This window comes from Aulonocara sp. 'chitande type north' Nkhata Bay, linkage group LG3 (assembly GCF_057382095.1).
Source record: "Aulonocara sp. 'chitande type north' Nkhata Bay isolate Kocher_YH1m ecotype deep benthic linkage group LG3, A_spYH_male_GT1.1, whole genome shotgun sequence".
Classification (NCBI taxonomy): domain Eukaryota; kingdom Metazoa; phylum Chordata; class Actinopteri; order Cichliformes; family Cichlidae; genus Aulonocara; species Aulonocara sp. 'chitande type north' Nkhata Bay.
In genome coordinates, this window is record NC_141346.1 from 13,799,880 (window position 1) to 13,816,875 (window position 16,996).

General features: G+C 46.0%; 1 protein-coding gene and 1 long non-coding RNA gene across 3 annotated transcripts in view; both read right to left on the reverse strand.

Annotated features, from left to right (window-relative positions):
• Positions 1–1,142: 1,142 nt before the first annotated feature.
• The window catches only part of LOC147334063 (uncharacterized), a 90,218-nt gene continuing 74,364 nt past the window's right edge, over positions 1,143–16,996 (reverse strand). Inside the window, exons 2-6 of one of the 2 annotated variants that reach the window (XR_015128423.1) lie at positions 6,953–7,031; positions 4,710–4,790; positions 3,809–3,966; positions 3,332–3,389; positions 1,143–2,385 (exon numbers count right to left, since the gene is read on the reverse strand). This is a non-coding gene — a long non-coding RNA (uncharacterized LOC147334063). Of the gene's footprint in view, positions 2,386–3,331; positions 3,390–3,808; positions 3,967–4,702; positions 4,791–6,952; positions 7,032–16,996 lie in introns of both variants that reach the window. The other variant, XR_015128424.1, reaches the window with a different exon arrangement.
• On the reverse strand, positions 7,238–10,646 carry LOC147334064 (uncharacterized). The gene is made up of 4 exons (XM_086287738.1): positions 8,937–10,646; positions 8,787–8,894; positions 7,836–8,675; positions 7,238–7,251 (listed from the first exon to the last, which is right to left on the reverse strand). The coding sequence occupies exons 1-4, from the start codon at positions 10,075–10,077 to the stop codon at positions 7,238–7,240; spliced, it is 2,103 nt and encodes a 700-aa protein (XP_086143864.1). The 5' UTR covers positions 10,078–10,646.

Below are 16,996 nucleotides of genomic sequence, written 5' to 3' on the forward strand. Positions count from 1 at the left end.
GAGAAAGAAAAAAGAAAACAAGCAGAAGAGAACAAGAGTAATAAAATAAACAACATCACAATGATATATGGGAATATGACAGTAAATACTAAATATTAAACATTATTGTGCAGCACATAAGATCAACAGAACACAGTGTGCTTTGAGGTAGGAGCCAAAAAGGGTGTAGTTTGTGGGTGTGATCACCCGTGTGTACACCTGTGAGCATGGACGCGCTTGTTTTTTTTTTTTTTTTTTAAAGGTTCCTTCATGTAATGATCTGCTAGAGGGTGTGGGGGGGCCACAGCCCCGTCCTCCAGGGCATGAAGCAGGTATGGAGGAGATCAAAACTCCAGACATCCAGAGGCCCCCAGAACACAAGAGACCAAGGAAGACCAACAGAGGGGCAGCCGCGCCACTGTCCCAGTAAGAACTGAGGAGAGTCCCAGATGAGGGTTCACTCAGCAGCCGCGGAGCAGAAGCCAGGGGGAGTTGCAGTGACGCGCCCGTGAGCTCCACCAGCAGCCAGCCGTGCCTGAGTGACCGAGCCCCAGGCCGAGAGGCCGGGGGCACCCCACCTCCGAAGTGGCCCGAGCGAGCCCCAGGCTCCAGGCCCCGATAAGCGGCCGCCAAGGAGTGAGCCGGTGTGTACCTGGACGCCCATCCCCGGACACAAAGAACCACCAACGCACCGATGTCTGAGGGAGTCCGCCACTGGCAGGGGAAGTGGTGGTAGGGGGTGATAGGCCTCCAAACCTTGGAGGGCCTGAGATGTCCCCAGAGAGGTGGCGCCTGACACCCAACCTGACATATAGACACAGACATACAGGCACACACATATACAAACATCCATTCCCACCCTCATACTCTCATATGCACTTACTCCACACTCAACCAACGTGGAGACAGACATAAAGAGACGCTGTACACACGATCACACTCCCCAAGCGTACTCTACAAACCGGGTCTAGGTACCCTTGCCCCTGGAGGGGGGAACTGCACCCAGACCCAGGTGGTGTTACCCTTTTCCCTGCGGTGGGGGGAGGCAGACCGCCCCGACTCCGCAGCAGCAGGGAGGCCCCACACTCCAGACCGCAGTCGGACGGCCAACTCCTCCTCCTAGCGCCCCCCCCCCCCCCCCCCCCCCGCTCCAGCAGGTCGCAGAGAATGGGGGTGAGAGAAGACTCCAAACCTCCCTCCACCCGCTCATTGTAGTGTTGATGCATGTGTGTTCTAAGGTGCATTTAAAACCCAGGAGGGCATGGAGCTACCTGCCAGAGAGCAGCAGGTAAGCGCATGGTCCCTCCTGCTGGCCCTCAATGTCTACGTGTATTTAACATTGAGAGGTGGGCAACGACGCCAGGGGTGGGGAGTACACCCTGATGGTACTTTGGATTCCGTGTATCGTGCCCACCCCCAAGATCCTATATGTATGTGTAATGAGAGTGTGAGTAATGTGAATGTCTAAGTTGTGGGATAAAATTGAGGCAGAGGCAGCCAGAAGGGGACGGAGGGGGGTAGCCTCCTGCACCCTGGTGACATACCCCTACTCCAAGGTCCTGCATGTGTGGGTGGTTGTGGTGGAGCGGGAAGAGGGAGGCAGCTGGAGATGGGGAGGGAAGGAAGGGAGGGGCACGTGACCCCTCCCTGGGGCCAGCTCCCCCGCTGACCCCAGTAGGCACCCCCATACTCCGCGACCCGCCAGGGAAAGGGGGCCCAGGCCCATCCAGACCGGGGCCCAGCGCAGCAGCGCCTCCCGGCCCCACAGAGCCCGGGACAGTCCACCCAACCCCACCACAGGGAAAACTGCACCCACCCCACCATCCACTCATCTTCCAGACTACATAAGACAATAAACATCCAGGCTGAGATCTTCCTCCACCTCTCCTGTATCTCCCCCTCCTGCAGAGAGAGCCCCTGAGGAGAGGAAAGCTCCTGCAAGATGTGACAATCTTCCCCACCAGTTGAAGAGCTTTATATTGTGCATCAAATAAAAGAACATTTCACAACTCTGAGTCAACAGAAACAGGTAACAGAAATGTCTCTAATGTAGACATGTACAGTGTAGTGTAAGCATTAAAAGATCATAAAGGAAACACTAACATTTATGTGAAACTAATTGTAATAAAAAAAATGAGCAGGTGCTTTATAGATTTAAAAGAAAGAATCTGAAAACACTTTTTTGGTCTAAGTGATCAAAGTAGAAAACAGAACTGATGTTCAAGAACAAACCGTAGCTGCACTAATATTACACATCTCCATTGTTGTGGTGAACAGACATGTTGCTTTTAAAACCACATGCAGTGTGTGACCGTGACTGTTCACTGAGACCATGAACGCCACTTCGCTGGAGCCTTCTTCTTCTTCTAAATTGGAAGCAGAAGGAGCACGAGCTGCTTTGATCTACTGAAAGGAAAAAGAAGAACATCTGAGCTGAAACCAGTCAGCTGAAATCATTAAGACAGGAACAAATTCAATGCAGTGTCTCAGGTGGCTTAGCCTGTTACAACTGTTGATACAAGCTAAATACGGTTAACACACAGTGTCAGGGAGCTCCAGTGTGGGAACTAGTGGCTTTAGGTTTGTAGTCATTTAACTTTCATCCATTCATTCATTTAATTCAGGAGGAAGAAATGTCAGGTTGGTGCAGGCTGGTTACATGCATTTAGTCCCATGCTGTCTTTAACTAAATGACTTGGTTCACTTTATGGCTGGGCTGTATGTGGGGTTATATCATGTTATTTGGGCAGGAGTACCTGTCCTCTGTTAGACTTAGAAAGTTTCTCCATAAGTAGAGTTTCTAACTCTTATAGCACATCTGTGGCTGACAGCTTTTTGGTGGCTCTTTTTACCCCACACTGGTTGTGAGTGTGTAAATAGCCCCACTAGTTCTTTTGGGTTGCAGTTAACTTGGGAGGAAAAGGTAGGTCTGCCATGACTAGATGAATAACAATTATCTGGGATACATACATTTCATAATGCATGCATATATCTCTATAAACCTGCCTGAGGGCTGCCATTTTTTACATTCAGTTATTTCTTTGTTGAATCTAAATAATGAATGTGTTACAGTTAAACTGACACTGGTCAGTGTAAATGGCTCATTGGGACACAGAAACCTTTAAATTAAACCCTATCACCTGATTTCGAGTGTCAAACAATATCAAAGCTGTAAAAGCTGTTTACAGTCAGAATTTATAAAACTATGATTGTAAATAAATTCAAACAAGTGAGCTTTTCTCTTTGTGCTGAACATCAACACTGTGATTTCTTAGACTGTAAGCTTTACTTTAGCACAACCAGTTGTAGAAGCTGCCACTCCAAATGTCTTTTGATAACAAGAAAAAAATACCTTTTCAGTACACGGCCTGAAGTTCTTCTCTGACATCTTCTGCAATCGGCTTTATCTGCTGGTTTGAAGACAATAAACCACAAAAAAGATGATTTAGTCACTTTGTCTGCGTCATGCAGCTCGAATGTGTCGTGTAACGATGTTGAATAGCCGTCGTTATCCCTCTGCTGCGTCAGTAGGGTTGTACTGTACAGCATCTCATTGATATGTGAGGAATGCTAATGTAAACAGACTTACATCATTAAAACATAAAGGGCAGGAGATATTTAGATATTTTTATATTTATATTACATTTTATAGCTGACGGATATTACTAAATAGATAGAATTTACTAAATAGCTGGGTGAACATGAAAAATATGTCTATAATAACAAATGACCATGAGAGCCAGTAGAATTAATTCAACTGGACACTCGAAAGACGTCCTTAAATGCTCTTTAAGTGGCAGAACAAACGAACAAACAGTTAATCGCTTACTTGAGATGAAATCTGCTCAGCTACTTTGAAAACAGCTTCTAACTGGTTCCTCCTTTAACAGGATGACTGCTCAGGGGTAAGGCCATCATGCAGTCCAGCAACCTTTATGGTTCTGCTTTGATTCACCAGGAACTATTAGGGAAACCTTCCAGCGCCTCCTGTGAAAGACACAGGGATAAACACACAAACATTTATTAACATGTTCCACAGTCTTCCAATTTGATTTTCTCATCCTGTGGACAACAACGTACATGGATGCAGGTTTATTGTTAACTTTTGTAAGGTTTATTTAGTGAACATATCCAGCTGCAGCTCCACTGTGATCCTGAACTGGATAAGCACTTAAGAAAATGTGTCAATGAATGGACAAACATCAACTTACTATATTTATCCAAACAGATCCAAACCACAGATTTATCCAAACAATAATGCTTCACTGAGTCAGAGACTTTAATGTCTCTTCTATGTAAGAATGCAGGTATATCAGCACGAGACAAACTTGACAACAAAGGTTTTTCAGACTGCATGTAGCTGTCCTCTATGTCAGCTCACACATTTACATTTATGTCACACTTATTTCTGCATTTTATAATTATTACTTACATTTTGATTAGATACCTTGAGTTTGTAAATGATCAGATTACATAATTGGAATACAATATATCCAATTCAGGGTTGCGGGAGGATGAAGCCTATCCCAGCTGATACAGGACAAAGACAGGCTGCCAGTTTATTGCAGGGCTAACACGATATGTGTAACAGAAAATCCACTTAAATGTTTAATATTTCTTATAATAATCATAATTATGACTATTATTTAAAGGTTTCTTTATAAATACATTTTGATTTTTTATAACCTCTAAAATATAAACCTGAGCTGTTTCAGATTCTGACCTCTGACCTCACTGCAGCTCCCTCTTGGAAGTACGTCTGCTTCTTGTCCCCAGTGTTGACCGCCTGCCCTTGATATCACGTACTGTACCTGAGGAACAAAAAAGGACAAACACTTGCCTTCATTTAAGAAGTACATTCATACAGAGGTAATCTATTGAAACACACTAGTCCACCCTTTGGGAGAAATCAGTTCCTGGCACAGTATGTTATACTGTGCCAGGGAATCTACATACACATTGGGGGTCTCAGTGGGGCTACCAAAAACCATCACCTCTGTCTTTTTATCATTGAATTTTAAAAAGTTAACAGACATCCAAGCCTTAATGTCATCGAGACACTGAAGTAATGGCTGTGTAAGGTATCTGCCTTTTTTCTTTAGAGCAGGGGTGGCCAACTCCAGGCCTCGAGAGCCGGTGTCCTTTAGGTTTTAGATGTGTCCTTGATCCAACACAGCTGATTCAAATGGCTAAATGATCCCCTCAACATGTCTTGAAGTTCTCCAGAAGCCTGGTAATGAACTAATCATTTGATTCAGGTGTGTTGACCCAGGGTGAGATCAAAAACCTGCAGGATGCCGGCTCTCGAGGCCTGGAGTTGGCCACCCCTGCTTTAGAGGGACATAGATCTGACAGTCATCAGCATAAAAGTGGAAAGCAATGCCGTGCTTTCTCAGTACAGAACCAAGAGGAAGCAGATATAAAGAGAAGAGGAGGGGGCCTAGAACTGAGCCCTGTGGGACACCACACAAGAGGGGAGCGGAGGACGACGCATAGTCACCAAGGCTGACACAAAAAGTTCGCCCCGTCAAGTAGGACCTGAACCACTCCAGTGCTGTGCCCCTAATGCCCACCCAGTGCTCCAAACGAGAGAATAAAATGGCATGATCCACGGTATCAAACGCAGCTGTCAAATCTAAAAGCACAAGAACAACACAGTCCCCAGCATCAGTCGCTAAAAATATGTCATTAAAAACTTTTAAAAGGGCTGATTCAGTGCTATGAAAGGGTTTAAAACCAGATTGGAAAACCTCTAAAACATTTTGCTTTTCCAGGAAGGTCATTATTTTGTTGTAAACTACCTTTTCAAGAATTTTGGAAAGAAAAGGTAGTTTGGAGATAGGCCTGTAATTTGCAAGAACCACAGGATCAAGAGCAGGTTTTTTAATCAGGGGTTTGACTACTGCATGTTTAAAATCTTTAGGGACAACACCTGACATCAGACTATGGTTTACCAGCTCAAGCACCAAAGGACCAACTGTAGGTAACACCTCTTTTAAAAGTCGAGGAGGGACAGCATCATTTGGAGACCCTGCAGGCTTAAGATGACCAACAGTCTCCTTTAAAAAGGATAGAGTCACAGGCTCAAACCTGTCAAAGACAGCAGAGCAGGAAACAGAGACTGAGAGGTCGTGAGCATGAGGAGAGATTTGAGCCCTTGTGGAGGAGACCTTCTCGATAAAAAAGTGTAAAAAATTTTCACAGGCTTCTGATGAGGGCTCAATACAGTCAGTATATGGTGCATTAAGAACAGAGTTAATAGTATTAAATAAAACACGTGGGTTGTGGCAGTTTGACAAAATAATGTCAGATAAGTGTTTTCTTTTGGCATCTTTTACAGTTCTTTGATATCGACGCCAACAGTCCTTCAGCATCTGGAATGACACTTGTAGTTTGTCCTTTTTCCACTTGCGCTCAGCTCGACGGCAGTCGCGTCTGACAGCTCGGGTCAAGTCGTTCAGCCAGGGCTCAGATTTAGTTTTAGGCAGTCTGGATTTTAATGGAGCCACAGTGTCCAAAGCAGTCCGACAGGTAGAATAAAACCATGAGCTCAGTTCCTCAGTCTGGCTGCATAAAAAATCCGGGATCTTACAGATCTGGTCAAAGACTGTTGAAAAGTGTTCAGCAGTGGAGGAGTTAAAAACACGACAGCGCTGAGCAGCAGCGCGAGTTTTAACTGAGGCACAGGCAAGAGGAACTTCAAACAACACAGGACTGTGGTCAGAAAACACAGCATCACAAATCTCTATGTTAAAAATAGAAAAACCATGAGATAAAATATAAGGTAACGTTTACACCGTAACTTTAAGCTAGCACCATAAAGACGGTAAAACACGTAATAATATCTACAAATGCATCTTAAAGCTGTTATATTAGCACTCGGTGTATTACTAACATAACCACATTAACATTACTGACACTCGCTGACTTTTAATAGTCATTCTATAAATGCTGTCCGTTTAAACGGTCTTACCTGTACACACTGCATATCCACCGGATTGCAGCCAGAGTGGATTCTGGAGTCTTCCACGCTCCTGTTAGTGATCCTCCATCTGGATGGATGAGAACAACCTTCTGAACAATCTAGCAGGAGATGGCCCATATCTATGGGACTGATTTGTGCTAATAACTGTCACGGCTGGGGCGGCAGTCGTGTGGAGGGTGAGAAAGGAGGATCCAATAGCAGACAATGGCGGAGGTGCAAGTGGGTTTATTTACAGTGCACAAAACCAAGGTGTGAGCAGAACCGAACATAAACCTAAACTGGGAAAACTAATGCAAAAGGGAGGACATGAAACGAGGAGCAGAGAGACACTAAGAAACATGGAATAATGCAGACTACATGGAATTAAACAGACGACGCGACAGAGAGCACAGGAAAACACAGGGCTTAAATACACGGGGAGTAATCAGGGAATGGGCCACAGGAGGGAGACACAGCTGGGAGCAATCAGGCTAACGAGACAGGGGAGAGGTAAAACTGAACACACTGACATGAGACAAGAACTTTCAGAATAAAACAGGAAACTAACAGACACAGAGAACCAGACAGGACACTGAACTTGACAGGCAGACTCATGAGCAGACACAATAACACCATGGACAGACAGAGGGAACACAGAGAAGTGGGAGCAGGAAGGCAAAGAACAGAAACCTAACAAATGGCAAAATCACAACAGAATACACACTCAAAATGAACAAAAGCATAAGGAAACAAAACACTGAGTCCTCAGACTCAGGACCATGACAGCACCCCCCCCCCCCCCCCCCAAAGGGCTGGCTCCAGACAGCCCAACAGAAACACAAAAACTGCCCAAACCGCCCCCCCAAAACCAAAAAACAGAAAACGACCTGACCAGGGCAGGCGGTGGGGATCCAGGAGGGAGGGACATAGTCCAAAAAGGCCCAGACAGACAGGTCAGGGGGCAGACCCGGAGGCCGACAGCGCCGGAGGCCAAAACAGTTCAGTTCCGGGGGCCGACCGTGTGAAAGGCAGTGGCAGTGGGGCAGGTCCGGAGGCCGACCGTGCGGACGGCAACAGCGCCGTGAAAACAGTTCTGGGGGCTGACCGTGCGGACGGCAACAGCGGCGTGAAAGCAGTCCTGGGGGCCGACCGTGCTCACGACAGCGGTGGCGACAATCCAAGTCCACAGGCCGGCCACGGTGGCGACGATGCCCAACATGCGGCCTGGCAGATGACCGACGATGTTGAGGCGGCAGCTGGGGACCAGAAGGCTGCGTGGCCCCTGCAGCATCAGGTGACGCGGAGGCTGGGCCAGGCGAGGCTGAAGACGCAGAGGCTGGACCAGGCGAAGCAGACGAGGCTGAAGACGCGGAGGCTGGACCAGGCGAAGCAGACGAGGCTGAAGACGCGGAGGCTGGACCAGACGAGGCGGAAGCTGAGGCTGGACCAGGCGAAGCTGATGAGGAGGCGGAAGCTGAGGCTGGACCAGGCGATGAGGATGCTGAAGCGGATGCTGGACCAGGCGATGAGGATGCTGAAGCAGACGCTGGACCAGGCGATGAGTATGCTGAAGCAGACGCTGGACCAGGCGATGAGGATGCTGAAGCAGAGGCTGGACCAGACGAAGCTGATAAGGATGCGGAGGCTGGACCAGGCGACGTTGAAGCGGATGCGGAGGCCAGACCAGGCGGAGGCGACGCTGAAGCCGGACCAGGCGACGGCGTGGGTGAAGCTGAAGCCAGACCAGGCGACGGCGTGGGTGAAGCTGAAGCCGGACCAGGCGACGGCGTGGGTGAAGCTGAAGCCGGACCAGGCGACGGCGTGGGTGGAGCTGAAGCCGGACCAGGCGAAGCTAAGGCAGAGGCTGATGAGGAGGCTGCTGCGAGCGAGGATGATGAGACTGCAGCTGGCGAGGATGATGAGTCTTGGGGCTGGACGGGCTCCTCGGGCCCTCCAGCTGACGAGGCAGCAAGCTGGCTAGGTTCTCCTGAACCTCCAGCTGACGAGTCTTGAGGCTGGACGGGCTCCTCGGGCCCTCCAGCTGACGAGGCAGGAAGCTGGACGGGCTCCTCGGGCCCCCCAGGGAAGACAGTCTCAGAACCAGTGGGCACCGGAGCCCCTGGCACACACAGGACAGAACCAGCAGGTGCGGAGACCTCTGGCAGAGACAGAACAGAACCAGCAGGCACACGGGCCTCTGGCAGGGACGGAACAGACTGCAGCTGCACGGAGCACCGACCCTGCTCAGGCAGCGACAGCCGGGTGCAGTTCTCAGCTGGGTTCTTAGCCTCCAGGGGTCCAGAGTCAGCTGAGGGCTGTAACTTAACCTCTGGTGAGGCCCTGGAGCAAGTAGCAGTCTCTAAACTAGCCAGCTGTTGAGGAACGATTGCATTTTTAACGTGTTTGTCTCTCTGCAAATAATACGTACTAGAAAAAGACTCAAAAATGGGAGGCACAGGCGCAGCCTCCCATTCACAGGGAGTCGGTGAAGACAGAGACGGCATAGATGACTGGGCTAGCGGGGATACCGGAGACCGAGTTGAATGCTGCTGTGCAGCTAAACGAGGTAAAGACAGCTGAGCAGGAGAATGAACGGGCAACAAACAGTTCTCCTTGTCATCTGCTGCACCAAACAAAGCCCCTGAATAAACTGTCCCACAGTCCAAAACAGAAAAAGAGTCCTTCTCACTCACCACAGTCGGCAGTTCTGAAGTCCTAATATCCGGCTGCGGGGTGACGCACCGACGGCGCGATCGTCGCTTCCTCTCTGCTGACGGATCCAACGGGCCGGGCAAAATCACATCCGGCGGGCTGGGCAAAATCACCTCCGGCGGGCCGGGCAAAATCACCGCCAGGAGAAGCTCACATGACTGCTCTGGGGTGGCCGTAGTCCGCTGCTGCTGGACAAAGTCTGTGGTTTCCCGAGCTTGCACTATCCCCCGGGCTTTATGCAGGGTGCAAAGGAAGGCGGAAACTCCCTTAAGCTGGCAGAGGTAGGGATTTCCCTCCAGGATTGCCTCGATGGCATTTAACCCCACCACTTTTGCCCTTGTGTTGGTGGTGTGAGTTACCCAGTCCATCAGGCGTTGGATGCGTGTGAGGTCGCTCTCTACGGACAAAGCTGCTGGATCCATCTCGTGGTCGCGTCGTACTGTCACGGCTGGGGCGGCAGTCGTGTGGAGGGTGAGAAAGGAGGATCCAATAGCAGACAATGGCGGAGGTGCAAGTGGGTTTATTTACAGTGCACAAAACCAAGGTGTGAGCAGAACCGAACATAAACCTAAACTGGGAAAACTAATGCAAAAGGGAGGACATGAAACGAGGAGCAGAGAGACACTAAGAAACATGGAATAATGCAGACTACATGGAATTAAACAGACGACGCGACAGAGAGCACAGGAAAACACAGGGCTTAAATACACAGGGAGTAATCAGGGAATGGGCCACAGGAGGGAGACACAGCTGGGAGCAATCAGGCTAACGAGACAGGGGAGAGGTAAAACTGAACACACTGACATGAGACAAGAACTTTCAGAATAAAACAGGAAACTAACAGACACAGAGAACCAGACAGGACACTGAACTTGACAGGCAGACTCATGAGCAGACACAATAACACCATGGACAGACAGAGGGAACACAGAGAAGTGGGAGCAGGAAGGCAAAGAACAGAAACCTAACAAATGGCAAAATCACAACAGAATACACACTCGAAATGAACAAAAGCATAAGGAAACAAAACACTGAGTCCTCAGACTCAGGACCATGACAATAACGCCCATTGTATGGACTGATAACAGCCGAAGCGGGTGAATAAAGTCACCCAGTAGCTAGCTGTGCCATTACCCAGCATACATCACTCCCTCCGTAAATGCAATAAACCATACAAAAGTATCGTTCTACCTGTTTTTTTCAGGTAGTTGTTTACATTATATAATTTATTGTGTACTTTGACAAAAGTGCAGCTGGGATAACCACATTTACTCAGGGCCTTTTTGATGTGCCGTTCTTCTGCCTCCCTGGCCCCTGTGTCAGTGGGGATGGTGTTCGCTGTGTGTTGTAGCGTCGTAATGACACCCAGTTTGTGCTCCAGTGGATGATGAGAGTCAAACCTTAAATATTGATCCGTATAGGTAGGTTTATGTTACTGTTACGGATTCAAATATTGGGGATGGATACAAGAGGAAAAACCAAAATAACAACACTGGTCCGGCCGGGTTGAGTCAAACAATGATTTTAATGATTACACGCGTGGGAGATGGACACCGTACGCAGACAGCCTCAGATCTCAAAATGGTGGAGCATTGATCAAACTCTTATAGCCTCTAGTGGCCCCCACCTAATCATAAAAGCCTAAACATTCACATGCTTTTCTCTCACACAGCGCCTAAGCTACACAGCAAAATCTCCAGTGTTAAATTAACACTCTGAGTGTTAAATACAACACTGTTGAGTGTTAAATTAACACTTTTTACAGTGTTATATGTTTAAAAGTAACCTAGTCAGTTTTGAAGATTAACAATGGCTAACACTGAGCAGTGCTGATTTTCTAACACTGGAAAATAACTCAAAATGTTAGAAATATTCCAGTGTTAGAAAATCAGCACTGCTCAGTGTTTTGTTTGGTTTTTTGTTTTTTTCTTTCTTCCCCCCCTTCTCACCGTCTCTTCTCCCCTTTGGTTTTCTTTCTCTCCCTCTCTTTCTTTCATTCTTTCTCCCTGTCCTATCCCCCAGTCATGTCTGTCCCGTTTGTAGCAACTGAAAATAAAATAAATTCATAATTATAATAAAGGTCAATCAAATGGACCAATATGGCAAGGCCATGATGATCCACTTGGTAAAATAAATCCGCTTGGCATCTTTCTTGGCCTTAAGACAACAATTCTGATGGCTAAAGATCCAAACGGGACACAAAAAAAGGAAGAAAAAAAAGAAACAAAACCTGTAATAATATGAACTTCACTTCAATATGGATCTGTTGACTCTTGACACAGCAAAGGAATATGCTCTCCTTCTCAAGGACAGGCACTGACTCCCACTTATCTCCTGGAGCCAACTGTCCCTTATGGAGACACAACATTGCCGCTACAAGGTTTTGCAGATTGTTAAGTTGATATGTGTGTAATGCTCTGAATCAGGTATGTAATATTAAATGAATGTTGTTTAATCAACTGCCACTACTTAAAACTTAGCAAAAGATATAACTGAATAAAAGATCACAAAGAAAAACATGATATCAGTGTTATGTAAGTACGTGCGGCCTTCTATGCTCGAAGACACTCCAGTCCATAGATCAGCCAAACATCTGACCTCAGTTACTCCTCCTGTCTCTGGCACGCCCTTTTTGCTGCCCGATCATCCGTATTGGTCCGTCACTGTCCTGCACAGTTTTAATGCAGAGTTGTTAAGGTCAGCACTCTTTTGCTCTGCCTCACTTTTCATCTGGGCTTAATGGGCGTCTCGTCACAGCTCTGTCAGCTGAAGCTGTCTGGAAATCTCCCCCGTGTAGTGAAACGGGCCTTGGATTTAACGCTCTCCGCCTCCACTGCATGAGATCATTTTCCTGCAACAGTGTTGACATTTTCAGGTTGTTGTTGTGGGTCCAGCTGCTGTAGCATTTGGTCAGGGTCACATCAAAGATGGTAGAGGAGAGAGCAAAGATGGTAGAGGGGAGAGCAGGAGTCCAGGTCAGCCTCGGCTTTCCTTTAATTAAGGGTCTAACATGGCATAAAATAATATTATAATCCCACAGTACACATCAGCTTTTAGATGTCCCCCACTACTGATGGAAATCTCAGTCTAAGAAGGCTAACCTGCCACTTTTCATATCCTCCCTGGTGAATTTGATGTGTTGGTCCACTGAGTTAATGGGATCTGTGAATTGTGGTACGTCCTGGTTTCATCTGCCTCTGTAATGACATCTCTCACCTTCTCAACAAAATCCAGGGTGTTCTGGATGTGGTGTTCAGAGCTGCCCACCAGTGGGTTGAGGATCAAAGCCAGAAATTTGGAGACAGAGTTGATCGTGCAGACAATCGGTCTTAAAGGTGCACCCTGTTTATGTATTTTCGGTAAACCACACAGACTTGGTGTAGACTCCCCTGGGTATAGCCTTTGGTATGAGGTCCAGTCAATAGCCTTGTCTTGTTCTAACTGTTTCAGACAGTCTATCACCTTCTTCCTGTAGACACTTCCTGGGTCTCGTTTCAGGGGCTCATAAGTATTTTCATCACTGAGTAGTGACAAAATTTTCTCATGATAGTCTTTCTGGTTTAGCAATACTGTGCACCTACCATTGTGTGCCAGAAGGATGATAATGTTATTGTCATCACTAAGTGATGTGAGTCCCTTCCTCTCTTCCATGGTGATGTTGGATGCTGGGGGCCTTGCATTGCTGAGACAGGCCGAAACCTTCGTCCGTAGTTGCTCTGCTTCCACTTTGTCTTGGTGTGACAGCAAAACCCTTTAGCAACTACGTTTTTCTCTGTTTGGGTGAGCTGTCTGTCAGACAAATTACTCACCCACTTTTCCACAACCTCGGTGTCGCGTCCTTCTCTCTTCTGGCTGCTGAGGACACTCTCCACATTTTACGGTAGTTTCCGATGTACAACAAGTTCTCAGTAAAGTCAAACACCTTTTTAAGAGTATTCTCATCTTAAAGCATTGTCAGTCTCCGTCGGATCCGCTCCTCTTGAGATTTTAGCACGTCGATAGTAAAAAATTTTTGCCTCACTCGTTCATTAACCCTTTAATGCCGGTCGGAGCGGGCATGCTCAGTTTTGCGTAACTATTTTTAAATCCCGGTAGAACTGCAACCACGTAAGCTAGCGCAATCATTTTGTTTGCATATGAAACTGGAGGAGTTGTACTTACATCTTATGCCATCAGCTTGTCCAAGGTCACAGTTTCCTTCCACATATAGCTTTGCAAAAAAATTGCATAAAACCACTTGCAGCAACAAAAACAAAATATTCCAGAAACACGCTTTGCCGATCCGATCAGCTGTTCGTAACACTTCCTACGTTGGAATAGATCATCAGCGCAAACTATCACATGCCCACCATTACCTGCCCGAAACCAGAAGTGGCGTCATTTTGAAACTGTAGTTTTTTACCTTCAGGGCCTCATCAACCTAATCTGATGTTTTTAAAAGTTATGTTTGACTTTATGACTTTCTGAATAGTTTCTGGGATGGTTAGAACTCAAATTGCAATGCTGGAAAAGGCTTATTTTAGTTCACATTATATTGCACATTTTGCAAATTTGCATTATAATATTTATTTTCGTTTTTCCTGCAGTATATAAAAATTGGTGTATTTCAAAAATAAAACTATGAAGACACTCAAAATAAATTTCCTGTGGTGGGAAACTATTTTATGCAACTTTTTTGTATTTACAGTTTTGAGGGATAAACCTCTTAAATTTCTTTTTTGAAATTTCTGAAATTACTATGCACTTAATGCATATATATTACTAAAATGTGGGCTATAATGGTTGTATTGATGTATAGCAACTTGGAATGCTCCCAAAATTGGCACTACAGCATGTAAAGATGTAATATAAGATCTGGCGGACTTGGTTCTGTGGTAAGTCTTAAAGGGTAACTGATGTTGTGCCTTCTGGAGGACTTCTGTTGCTCGTAAGCCTTTAACTGAAGAGCTCATTTGCAGACTTTTAAGAGTAATCCTGTTTTGTTGGCATCTGAGGCTGAATCTCAGGTGGTTCCTGTAGTCCGCCATCTTATGTGCTGTTTGCTCATACTGGCATACAAGTTTTAGGCATTCGTTGCCAAAGTGGGTTAAAACGTCTTGATGCATTCTCAATCATCCAGGAAAGTAAATCTCCAAAAGTTCATTCTGTTCATCTGGATGTAGCGTTTTGTGGGAGAAACGTTTTGTCACTCATCCAAGTGACTTTTTCAGTCTCAGCTGACTGCAGGTTTCCCCAATCTTATAAACAGTACACTGCATAATGACTGAAACGAGCCCACTGAAGGAACAATGGGCTGGGAGGTCAGTTCCTTAATCTTAATTATGCAAATTGTCATTACCATCTACTTTGTAGAATGGGATAGGATCCTCTCAAGATTTATATGGGCGGGTAAAAAGCCAAGAGTTAAGTTCAAAACACTTCAGCTTCCCAAGGATAAAGGAGGATTAGGCCTCCCTTGCCTACAGGACTACTACAGGGCAACACAAATAAGAAATCTGGTGGGCTGGTGTAAACCTGGATACTGTTCAAGATGGAAGGAAGTGGAATTGTCCTTGGGAGGTAATTTCCCTGTCAGGGCACTGATAGGAGATCCTTCAGAGTTACAACTCCTGGGATACCCGGGCAACCCTTAGATAGTAAGTTCAATAAAGATATGGGAAAGAGTACTTAAAAAGTATCAATTAATCCAGAGGGCTGGATTCCTTAAATGGTTTGCATATGACCCAGAATTTTTGCCTAGTAAGATCGACTCGACATTCAAAACATGGGCAAATAAAGGTCTCACCACATACAGTAACTTGTTGAAAAATGGAAAAGTGATGAGTTTCCAGGACCTTAAGAAAAAGTTTGGGTTGCAAAATCAAGATTTTTTTAGATACTTGCAACGGAGTATTTTCCTGAATAAAAAGCTAAAAAATCCTCAGTTATCGACTGGGAATGAAGATATTATATACAGGGAGTGCAGAATTATTAGGTAAGTTGTATTTTTGAGGAATAATGTTATTATTGAACAACAACCATGTTCTCAATGAACCCAAAAAACTCATTAATATCAAAGCTGAATGTTTTTGGAAGTAGTTTTTAGTTTGTTTTTAGTTTTAGCTATTTTAGGGGGGTATCTGTGTGTGCAGGTGACTATTACTGTGCATAATTATTAGGCAACTTAACAAAAAACAAATATATACCCATTTCAATTATTTATTTTTACCAGTGAAACCAATATAACATCTCCACATTCACAAATATACATTTCTGACATTCAAAAACAAAACAAAAACAAATCAGCGACCAATATAGCCACCTTTCTTTGCAAGGACACTCAAAAGCCTGCCATCCATGGATTCTGTCAGTGTTTTGATCTGTTCACCATCAACATTGCGTGCAGCAGCAACCACAGCCTCCCAGACACTGTTCAGAGAGGTGTACTGTTTTCCCTCCTTGTAAATCTCACATTTGATGATGGACCACAGGTTCTCAATGGGGTTCAGATCAGGTGAACAAGGTGGCCATGTCATTAGTTTTTCTTCTTTTATACCCTTTCTTGCCAGCCACGCTGTGGAGTACTTGGACGCGTGTGATGGAGCATTGTCCTGCATGAAAATCATGTTTTTCTTGAAGGATGCAGACTTCTTCCTGTACCACTGCTTGAAGAAGGTGTCTTCCAGAAACTGGCAGTAGGACTGGGAGTTGAGCTTGACTCCATCCTCAACCCGAAAAGGCCCCACAAGCTCATCTTTGATGATACCAGCCCAAACCAGTACTCCACCTCCACCTTGCTGGCGTCTGAGTCGGACTGGAGCTCTCTGCCCTTTACCAATCCAGCCACGGGCCCATCCATCTGGCCCATCAAGACTCACTCTCATTTCATCAGTCCATAAAACCTTAGAAAAATCAGTCTTGAGATATTTCTTGGCCCAGTCTTGACGTTTCAGCTTGTGTGTCTTGTTCAGTGGTGGTCGTCTTTCAGCCTTTCTTACCTTGGCCATGTCTCTGAGTATTGCACACCTTGTGCTTTTGGGCACTCCAGTGATGTTGCAGCTCTGAAATATGGCCAAACTGGTGGCAAGTGGCATCTTGGCAGCTGCACACTTGACTTTTCTCAGTTCACGGGCAGTTATTTTGCGCCTTGGTTTTTCTACACGCTTCTTGCGACCCTGTTGACTATTTTGAATGAAACGCTTGATTGTTTGATGATCACGCTTCAGAAGCTTTGCAATTTTGAGACTGCTGCATCCCTCTGCAAGATATCTCACTATTTTTGACTTTTCTGAGCATGTCAAGTCCTTCTTTTGAACCATTTTGCCAACTGAAAGGAAGTTGCCTAATAATTATGCACACCTG

Bases quoted from the DNA above. Each gene is read 5' to 3' on its own strand.
- LOC147334064 (XM_086287738.1), bottom strand. From the start codon at position 10,077: ATGGATCCAGCAGCTTTGTCCGTAGAGAGCGACCTCACACGCATCCAA. The intron at 8,895-8,936 runs GTTCAGGAGAAC...CGTCAGCTGGAG, and splicing joins TCAAGACTCGTCAGCTGGAG to GGCCCGAGGAGCCCGTCCAG. The intron at 8,676-8,786 runs GTCCGGCTTCAG...GTCTGGCTTCAG, and splicing joins CTCTGCCTTAGCTTCGCCTG to CTTCACCCACGCCGTCGCCT.